Source organism: Pinus tabuliformis, chromosome Q (assembly GCF_031772625.1).
Source record: "Pinus tabuliformis cultivar Carrire ecotype Pingquan chromosome Q, CPIR1, whole genome shotgun sequence".
NCBI classification, from domain to species: domain Eukaryota; kingdom Viridiplantae; phylum Streptophyta; class Pinopsida; order Pinales; family Pinaceae; genus Pinus; species Pinus tabuliformis.
Window position 1 is genome coordinate 339150951 of NC_142296.1, and position 11290 is coordinate 339162240.

Genomic DNA, 11290 nt, shown 5'->3' on the forward strand with positions numbered 1-11290 from the left:
TACAATTATGAAAACCAAACCTAGTTACATTCTTCAACACTTGTCTTTAAAGAGAGGTGATCTTCTCCCTCTTGAACCGACCTTCAAGAGTCATTATTGTCCATTATCTATAAAACAATGTTGCCTTCAATGTTTCCATCAACTTCATCAACAACCAGGCCTAATTGAGGCTATCTATCTAAGGTTATGCTTAAATCTGTCACAAGTGCTAGAACAACTTCTCATTGATCATGCTAGGGTTTCAAAACTACAAAACTCAACCATTTATCTTATCGCACGGTTTCTTCCAAACCCTAACCTCAAGATGTTCATTAAACCCTAATAACCAGATTGCCTAGGGTTTCCTTCAAACCCTAGTATTCTTTTATGTCTCCTCCATCTTCTCTTACCCTCATCAATGGTGTCTTGACAAGGGTGATCTTAATGACTTTTTATTCAGACTAGATTTGATACCATGTTAAATTTTTCTTTTGGCTATATTGTTCTTTGCTCTAGATGATTGTATTTCATTATTTACATATTGAATTCACCCAACACGATAACATTATTCAACAACATATGCTATTATATAGAAAGAACAATATCATCTCCAATGCAACAGAGCATTAAGGAACAATAGAGGAAAAATATTTACACATAGAGACACCAAGATTGGTCGGAGACCAGGGCAAAACCCCACAAGGGGGAAAACCCTTTCAAATTCTTCTTCTTATTAGATTGTCATTAAATGTTTCAACAAAGAGAGAGTACTATAATCCAATTCTTTATCCTCAAGACTATTCAACAAAATCTACCAAACAATATCCCAAAGATGAACTCAACAAGAATGCTAATCAAAATAACTGTTCACTAGCCCGAGGTCAACTGTCGGAATCTGTGGTCAACTGTCAAAATCAAACCCTAGGTTCCAACCACACGGAGAGAGAGAGATGTGTGTGCGACTAAAACATTCCAATCGAACACATAGGATTGTGTGCCTGCGGTTGCAACCAAAAATATCATGTGGCAACCCTGCGGCTGAGAACGGAAGACCGTAATCACACGTGCGAGCTTTGGACCCTGCAATTTCAGACTTGTGCGAACCAATTTTCACGAACCAACCTTATACTTGTGCGAGCCAAAACAAAGAAAGAAGAATAATTGATGATATGAAATGAGGGTCACTTGACTTGTATTTATAGCGATTCGAGGGTGTCTAAATTCTTCTTAGGGCCGACCTGTGCTTTTGTGCACATGTGAATTTCTATATTAAAAATAAATTTTTTCTTAACCAAATTAAATTCTTCAAGGGCTATGAGGGTCCTTTCTTGATGAGGGTCCTTTCTCGTCATTTCACCTAGTAAATGTCAATAAAAAGCGAAACAAGGGTTTAGTATAATAATCTAACTGTAATAGCAGAAGAAAATGACAAAACCTTAATCATGATTTTACAATCTGTTACTTATGCAACTTACCGAGAATGCCGATGATTATTCGCAGTATAGTTCTGGCATAGAAGAGTAGCCTAAGTCCTGAAGAGCAAAGGAATTAACACTAATTCCAAGTCTAGCTAGTACAGAGAAATGGAAAGAAATTTGTTGTAGAGCAAAGCAAAACTGTCAAAACACCAAGGAAAATGGCCGATTGAATTGACGAAGATAAGGTCGATAGGGCCAAAACCCAAACCCTAGCAATAATCATAGTTGGTTTGAGATTATTATGTTACAGTCGCCGATTGAGAGTCCACACGTTACCATGTGCAGAGATGTGAAAACATGTGGGTAATCAAACTTTGGACAAATAATGTCTCCACATAATTAGATTTTGTTCACGTGTTATGGTAAACAAGACGTTGTTTACTAAACATGAAATGGTAACTAGAGACTTTTGATCACATTTCATTGCAGGATAGTAAACCACTGAAGGTTTCTATTCCTATAGGTGTAAAGTTATCTGCTGAACAATGTCCCAATACACAAGAGGAGGGAGATGACATGTCCCGTGTTCCATATGCAAGTGCAGTTGGTAGCCTGATGTATGCAATGGTCTGTACTAGACCAGACATTGCACATGCAGTGGGAGTATTGATCAGGTTTATGTCAAAACCTGGGAAGGAGCATTGGACAACAATGAAGTGGGTTTTTAGGTATTTGCATGGCACTAGTGATTATGGTCTGTGCTACTAAGGAAGATCAGGATTGGATAGAGTTTAGGACATCCGTGGCTTTGTTGATGCAGACTGTGTTGGAGATCTGGATCAAAGAAGATCTACAGGTGGGTATGTGATTAACCTATTTGGAGGTGCACTCAGTTGGATGAGCAAGAGACTATAGTGGCACTTTCAACCATTGTTTTACAAACCGGCCGTTTCGAAACCGAAACGGCCGAGTCGAACCGAGTTGAAGCCTTGAGGAGTGACCCGGTAGAAAAACCAGTCTGGGAGGCCGAGTCATGACTGACTCGGCCGAGTTATTGCATGACTCGGCCGAGTCAGTCATGACTCGGTCAACCCGGCCGTTTTGCACATCTACTCGGCCGAGTCATTAAATTCAGCCAGTCACCCAAAGAAACAACGATTTTTCTATTTTTTTTTTAACTTTTTAACATTTGGCTGATTGTTGGGGACTCCAAGGTGTTTTCTAAATTGGTTAAGTGCTATTTGGGGTCCATTCCCCTCTCCTAGTATTGATATGATGTTCAAATTTCATGGTAATGTTAAATTCTTAAAGTAAAAGTGACATTCTCCTTAATCTTCATTTTCATCCTTTTACTTAAATTTTTAACATTACCATGAAATGACTCAGGATGTTTAAGAGTGGTTCCAGCCTCATTGGATTTCATATGGAGAAAGTAGAATTTTAGATTTCATTCAAAATCCAGCAGACTTATCATTTTTTCAGGGTTTTAGGATTGGAGGATTGCAATGTTTCCATTGAATTTTGTCATGTATTAGGGTATGGAACTCGTATTTAATCAAGAGCACCAATCCCTCTGTGTACCTTGATGTTAGTGACATTGGTTGTTGAACTCCTCTGGGATTCGCTCTCAAACCTGGAGCTTCTGAAAATGTCGCTTCTGCTCCCGTTTTCGCTCTCGCTCCCCACTTCCGCTCCTGCTCTCAAGTAACACTGAGCTAGATGATGTTGGCAACTCTAGCAGTAGCCAGTACTGGTCATTGATGGGGCCCCTTGTCTGACTCTGATGATGATGATCCAGAGATTGGTCGAGATGATCTTGGCTCCTCTGGCAGTAGCTACTAGCCTCCTTGGTTATTTGTATTTTGTTTTGACTCTTGAGTCTTTGATCATGTATGACAGACTACAGTTGACTATGTATTTACTATTGCCATTGGGTACCACTGTACCATTTTGATATAATGGATTGGTTCATGAGCCTACTTTGATCATATGTTGTCTTCCATGTATATTATAATGTTGTGTGTTTGGAAACTTGAATGAAAATCTTTAAAATTATGTTTAAAATATTTAAAATTATGTTTTTTATAAAAAAAATAAATATTTAATGTATTTTTTACAACGACCGAGTCATTGAAATCGAGCCGGCCGAGTCATTACCGAGTCGGAGTCCGAGTCGGAGTCGATCCTCGGCCGAGTCCGAGTCCGAGTCCGAGTTGTAAAACATTGCTTTCAACTACAGAGGCAGAATACATGGCAACCACTCATGCAAGCAAAGAAGCAGTTTGGTTGCAGAGATTGTGTTCAAGTATGTGGTAAGTACATTGAGCTATAAGAATAGAGTGTGACAGCTGAAGTGCAATTTTTTTGGCAAAGAATCTTGCTTATCATTCAAAGACAAAGCACATTGATGTTCAGTATCACTTTGTGAGGGATATGGTTGAGGACAAAAAGATGTTGAATACTGCAGATGCATTGACAAAGTCAGTGAGCACTGAGAAGTTTTTTTGGTGTAGAGAAACAATGGGCGTTGTAGGGGTGGACCAATGACTAAGCTCTCCTGTGACCCCCTATGTGGAAAAGAAAACAAGTGAGAGAATGTTGGGCGTGTTACATTCTTTCCACGACTAGCCCCACTGCGAAGCGGGGGTTTAAAGGGGGGAGGTAGCCGCCCCCTTTCGGGGAGGTTTGCAGGGGATGCTATAGCCCCTGTGCTTGGGGTTTGGGATAACGCGCCTGGATTTTTTTTTTGGACCCTATATTAGGTGGGAAGACCTACCTATGGTTTTGTGCATGAGTTTCAAACGGTTTTGGGCATGATGGTTTTCTGCCCATGGTATTTTGTAGATCCGGTCAAGGGAGGGTTAATGGATTGAGGTTTATGAATGCTTCGACATGTATTATATGTGTTGGAACATTAAAAGGAATATAATGAAAAATCAATCTAGTAATCCCGGTTTTGTGATCCAAGGGAAAATCTCCGTGTATATTTGTTTTATGTTTTATGTTTTTGTCATTGTTTATTTTCTGTTTTAAGAATTCATTTGCAGATAATTTCTGTACAGGGTTAAAACCTACAAATAAGTTGTAAACTTGTATTATCGATGATTATGAATCATGCTTGTATGCATAATGTTGCAAATTACAATGTGCATGTATGATATAAGCAGATGTATCTAATATCATAATATGATATGTAACATGTTCTTCGTGTCCTGTTTCGGGGGGTCGCCATGTCCCATGTCTGACACTCGTATTTGCATGTCGCTGGTGACTTAGATGATTAGTTATGCTTCAAACATTGTGTAAATGATCCTGTGTATAAAGAACCCCAAGAGCGCCCACATTTTGATTTGATTTCCCACATTTTGATTTGAGTTATCATTGTTAGGTGGAGGCATTTTAGTTTCCGTTTGTATACTTTGCTTCACCTCCATCTTTTCTGTTCACATGCAGTTTTTTATGTATACACAATGCAAGTTGGAATATGAGATTCATGACAATTCATGAAGGACGTTGTGATTGTTTATATCCTTCCTTTTATATATGTCAAGTGCAAATATATTGTTTCTTGATGAAATTGGTTTCATTTTCAGTCCAAAATTGTAGCTTTGGGTGCATTGCAGTGTGAACGATCTTCGATATGATGCTTCCTTATTTTGAAGTTTAGATAGTTGTGCAAGCTGTGCTATGCACAAGATTTTTAAAAGAACATATAGTACCGTCTTTACTGTCAAAATGATATTTTCTTATTTTCTTATTCCATTTCTGCAGATTTAGAATCCCAACCAAGCGGTATTGCTTGCTTTTTTTTTAACTGCTCTAAACGAAGATATTTAATGTAGGAACTGAGTGAATTGGAATCTTGTAAAACTAACTATTTTTGTAGCATCCTTTTGTCTTGCAGGATTCACATGATGCCCATGAAAGAAGGGAAACTGTGACTAACCAAATGAACTCTACGTTTGATAGTCCCAAAACCCGTGAAAATGCGGAAAATGAAGAGATGCAGGTGACAAAACAGCATTCTGGATTAGACAATTATCTGGATCTTTCTAAAAATGATGGCGAAAGTCTGAGTCCACCTACACGCACTTACTCAAGTATGGAAGAATCCAATGTGGGCAAAGAAGATTCTCGAGGTCCAGAAAATGCCAGTGATGAACCAGTTCAAAAACCTGCTAAATCTCCTTTTGCATATCATTTATCATCATCAAAACCAGTCAAGTCACTATTCAGTTATCAGCTAACTTAACTTTCGCTGCTTTCTTGGATTGTCAATCATATTTATGTTCTTTTGGTCCCCATTTTCTGTTGTAATCTATCGAGAAGAGTTGTATCTCGAAGTTATCAGAGAGATTTTTCCAAAAGGTTCGTTCTAGTTCTAATCTTAAATTGATTTCCGTAAATTAATTGTAGCTTTAGTTTTCAACGGATAATTTGACAGTCCTCTTTGAAAGGAGCTCGAGTCAAATGTTATGCATAAAACATAAACTCAACTCAGTGGAGTTTCGACAAATTTCCCTGTAAAAAGCTTCTAATGACTCTGCCATTGATTTTCAAACTGAGGGCAGTGCAGATTAGTTCACATGCTGGACTGTGAGCATGTTAGAGGCTGTCACGAGGCTTGACAAAATAATTGAACTGTTTCTTAATTTTGTATGGCATCAATTTTTGGGGATTTATGTTTCTCTTCATGTTTTCCTATTTGGGGTTTGGCAGAGTAATTGGAGAGGTTGAAATTCACTAGAAGAATAGTAGTGGAATTGACTAGAAAAATCCAATTACACAAAGATATTTTGATTCAGATTTTTTTCTTACTTTGTTAATTTGTTAATGCGAGTAGCACATGGGCAAGGATTTATGTGTTATAGTATATCACTAGTGACTTTTACCGGCAAGGTTGCACCATTGGTTAACATGAAGTTTTGCTTATGGTTGTTGTTTTTAGGTCAGAGAAGGTAAGGAATTCCATGCTAGATCTCTCGATTTGATTGAATGCTTGCACCATTGGTTCACATAAAGTTTTTCTTTTGGGGTTTGTTTTTAGATCAGAGAAGGTAAGGGAATGTCATGGTAGATCTTTCGATTTATTTGAATGTTTAGTTTAGTTCATGAGATTGATTCTCTTGGTGGTTGTTTTAGATCAGAGAAGGTAAGGAATTCTATGGTAGATCTTTCGATTTATTTGAATGTTTCATGAGATTGATTCTCTTGGTGCGTATTGATATTTTTTCGGACTGTCATTCTCTATGAAAAACTGTGACCAATGCAGAAACATCTTCAGGCATTGATTTCAATAAGCAGCCACTCATTGATTTCCATAAGAGAATGCATTTCAATAAGCAGCCACTCATTGATTTCCATAAGATCCCCTCTCTCTCACTCAGATGGCAGCATCATACAATTTTATTCTTGTTAAATCTAGCATGATTGTGATTTTAAAAATAAATTATTATTATTATTATTAGTATTTAATGCCACAATAATTTCAGTGCTATCACTCCAGCAAATATACATCCTAGACATACACCAGATATAAGCATCAACTAACATCACATCATGTAACTTCATCATAGCCCATTAAATATGTAGGAACCATCATACCAATTCAATAAATAACTCACTGTAGCTTTATACACCAATTTGGTGTCTAGCATGATTGCAACTTTAAAAATAAATTATTATTATTATTAGTATTTCATGCCACAATAATTTCAGTGCTATCACTCCAACAAATATACATCCTAGACATACACCAGATATAAGCATCAACTAACATCACATCATGTAACTTCATCATAACCCGTTAAATATGTAGGAACCATCATACCAATTCAATAAATAACTCACTGTAGCTTTATACACCAATTTGGTGTCTAGCATGATTGCAACTTTAAAAATATATTATTATTATTATTAGTATTTCATGCCACAATAATTTCAGTGCTATCACTCCAACAAATATACATCCTAGACATAACACCAGATATAAGCATCAACTAACATCACATCATGTAACTTCATCATAGCCTGTTAAATATGTAGGAACCAACACAACAATTCAATAAATAACTCTCATTGTAGCTTTAATATTATTTAAAAAATAAAAAGACAATAACCTCATTACAACACATTAAAAAGAAAGTTATCTATTTTAAAGTACGTTCAACACACCAATTCAATAAATAACTCTCATTGTAGCTTTAATATTATTTAAAAAATAAAAGGACAATAACCTCATTACAACACATTAAAAAGAAATTTATCTATTTTAAAGTACGTTCCATCATATTGTCTAAAATAACCTAATGCCTTTGTCCTTTTACACCAACAATGGATCACAACCATAAGCTCTCAGCATGAAACCTATGAAATAGATATTTTATGCTTCCTCTCGTAATGTGATAAAGATCATCCAACATGTATTTGAGTTTTTATTTTTTCAATAATTCTACATCATATATATATATATATAATTAATTAATGTATGGAATGATAACAAGATGGAGGGATGCATTTATGTTTTGTCGAGTTTTTATTTGTTTAATAATTCTACATCATTATATATATATATATATATGGGGAATGATAACAAAATATAGAGGGAGTTATATGGGGAATGATAACAAAATATAGAGGGAGTTATTTGGGGAATGATAACAAAATATAGAGGGAGTTATTTGTCGAGTTTTACACTTTGTTAAAAATGTGCTCACAATTAATATAACTATGATGGTCACATTGAAATGGAATCAAGTGTGCAAAGTTCTTAATAAATTTTGACAGATTTTCATTCTTTATATGTCAAAGATATTTAGTACATACACCAGATATAAGCATCAACTAACATCACATCACGTAACTTTATCATAGCCCATTAAATATGTAGGAACCAACACACCAATTCAATAAGTAACTCTCATCCAACATGTATTTGAGTTAATTCTACATCATAAATCATATATATATGTGTGTGTGTGTGTGTGGGGAATGATAACAAGATAGATAGAGAGGAATATATTTATGCTTTGTTGAGTTTTTATTTATTAATAATTCTACATCATTACATATATATGGAATGATAACAAAATATAGAGGGAGTTATTTGTTGTTGCAGAGCTTGCATCTAGGTTAACATTATATTTTACGCTTTGTTAAAAATGCACCTACAATTAATTTAACTATGATGGTCACATTGAAATGGAATCAAGTGTGCAAAGTTTTTAATAATTTTTGACAGATTTTCATTCTTTATACGCCAAAGATATTTAGTACTGAACAAACCATAATACCCATCAAACTATGGAGTTATAAAGGCCAACAATGGAGTTATAAGGGCCTTTAACATCAAGTGCTTAAGATCACAAGTGCTTTAATATTAGATATTGGGATGATTATTCAGTAGTAAAAACAATCAGATACATGTCATGCAAGGGATATTTCATGAGTTAAATACTCATGAAACCGTTGAGGGGGAAAGTGTATTCAGTTGTTTTATTATGTGTTCTTTTATTATACAATGGTTCCTTGTATCATAACAGGTGACCATAACAATTATGTCATAATTAGATAGTCAACCCAATCACCCCCCTAGCTATCTCCAATAATATCATCTTAAGTCTCTTAAGTGATTATATGAGATCCTCTCTTCTCTCATTGTTCCCATCTTTTATTTATATGTAGGCTTTATTGTGGGTATACATAATTACAAAACAATCATATAGTTTAAACATTTCCATGATTAACAAATATGGGGTGACTGTTTAGTATGGAATAATTATCAACTCCCTATTCTTTGCATTAGCATTTATTATGCACAAGACAACATCTTGTCATAGTTAGTTGTGTGAGGTGTGTAGGAGGGGGTTTTGTGAGGATAGATCTAATGCATTGAATGCATATAATTTCCACATCAAGTTCTAGTGGCTAACCATTGCTTTCACTTGTTTATGTTGAAATTTTAGCCATGTTTGGTCTATAATTTTATAATGAGTCGAAAATGAATTTATCGAGTCAAGAGAAAATTATTTTTATCATGTCCCATTTGGATATTTAAAAGAAAGGAAATTAAAATTTTGAAAGTATGATTTCTAGTCTCCAAGTTGACCAAGTCGACCCTTTCAGATGAGGCAACCATTACATATTGGCATCATTTCTCCACCATTTGACAACCAATTTGGATATTTGTGGAACAAATTCTAATTAGTAATCAAGGCATAGTTTTTTTCTTCAGCCATGTGAAGAAGCCAAGCTCCCTTTCAGATGAGGCAACCATTACATATTGGCATCATTGCTCTACCATTTGACAACCAATTCGGATCTTTGTGGAATGAATTCTGATAAGTAAATTTAAAAGAAAGGAAATTAAAATTTTGAAAGTATGATTTATAGTCTCCAAGTTGACCTAAATCGACCCTCCAAAAGACAAGTCGGCTCAACCATTAGAGACACCGTTTTGGATTAGGTAAGCATTACATATTGCCATCATTGCTCCACGATTTGATAACCAATTTAGATTCATTGTGGAACAAATTCTAATCAGTAATCAAGGTAGAGCTTTTTTCTTCAGTCATGTGAAGAAGCCAAGCTCCCTTTCGGAGGCAACCATTGCATATTGGCATCATTGCTTCACCATTTGACAACCAATTCGGATCTTTGTGGAACAAATTTTGATCAGTTATCAAGGCATAGTTCTTTTCTTCAACCATGTGAAGAAGCCAAGAGAGACGATGTCAAGAACAAATTGAATCTCTTAAATGATGCGCTATCTTTGAGGAAGTTTATATGTCTAAGGCACAAAAGGCTCGTTGATGAGAGGCAGTGAGTTTGCTTATCTAAGACAAAAAGTTCGCATTCTTTGAGGCATATTTGTATGGTTTGAGGCATATATTAATAAGTCTGTGGCAAGCAATATGGTCAGCAAATAGAGCCACTGAATAGGACATTTTTTGAGAAATGTCAATAAGAATGGAGGCGGATTTGGATGATGTCTAAGATGGTGATCTTCATGGGCAACCTATGACTTGACTAGGACTTATGGACAAACTATTGTCTAGTGGAGCGCTGACTTGGCATTTGGCTAGTTGGTTGGTTTGTCTACAACTTGGATTTCTCTTGTTGACAAAGATTTTATAAGGAGAGGATTGCTGGGTTTTCCTTTGTGGGTTTTTCCCTGGCCTGTGGCCTAACTTTTGGTGTCGATTGTCTTTTCATGCATTGTGATATTTACTTTCTTGCGCACACACACATACACACACACATATATCAGTCACAAGTAATTATCATGATAAAAAATTCTAGATTGCACCCTAATTTCAACATGGCTTCAGAGCTCAGAAGTTGAAAAGCAATGGAATTTGAAGCATTGGGTTGAGTCTTATATGAAATCCAAATCATACTATGACCTATCTTTGTGTTATTTGAGTTACCTTATCATCTTTGTGTTGCCAAGGTCAGGGTTTCTTTAGAACTTGCAATTGGAAGAGGCTAGCTTGAAGACAAAAGAAGGAATGATATCTCACTAACCTATGTGTCATTTGAAACTGATGATCCAAATCTATATGAAATTCTAAGAGGTATAACCAGAAGTCCGAGCTCAATGAGGTCTACAATTGATCCAAGTTCTGTCTCTGTCTTGTTGATATTTCTAGGGCACAAGCTAGAATAAAATTTTCTTCAACAGATAACAACTTCCAATTGTCAGTTAACATCAGTTTGCATTGGTTCCACAATATTCATTCAATATCATTAAGTAGTTATACAAAATAAAATATCGACCAATAAACATGAAATAGCAGTAAAAAATAACCATGAGTCAATGAGACAAATGTAGAAATTTTGAATAATATGACACATATTCAACAGAGATTATCCTGATCATACAATTTAAGCGG

At 35.6% G+C, this 11290-nt stretch overlaps 1 protein-coding gene across 1 annotated transcript in view; it reads left to right on the forward strand.

Moving 5' to 3' along the window:
- Positions 1–6123, forward strand: part of LOC149219579 (uncharacterized) — a 280841-nt gene extending 274718 nt beyond the window's left edge. Inside the window, exon 8 of the mRNA XM_089382627.1 lies at positions 5302–6123. Coding sequence (XP_089238753.1) covers positions 5302–5312 — 11 coding nt within the window. The 3' untranslated portion in view covers positions 5313–6123. The remainder of the gene's footprint in view (positions 1–5301) is intronic.
- The last annotated feature ends 5167 nt before the right edge of the window (positions 6124–11290 follow it).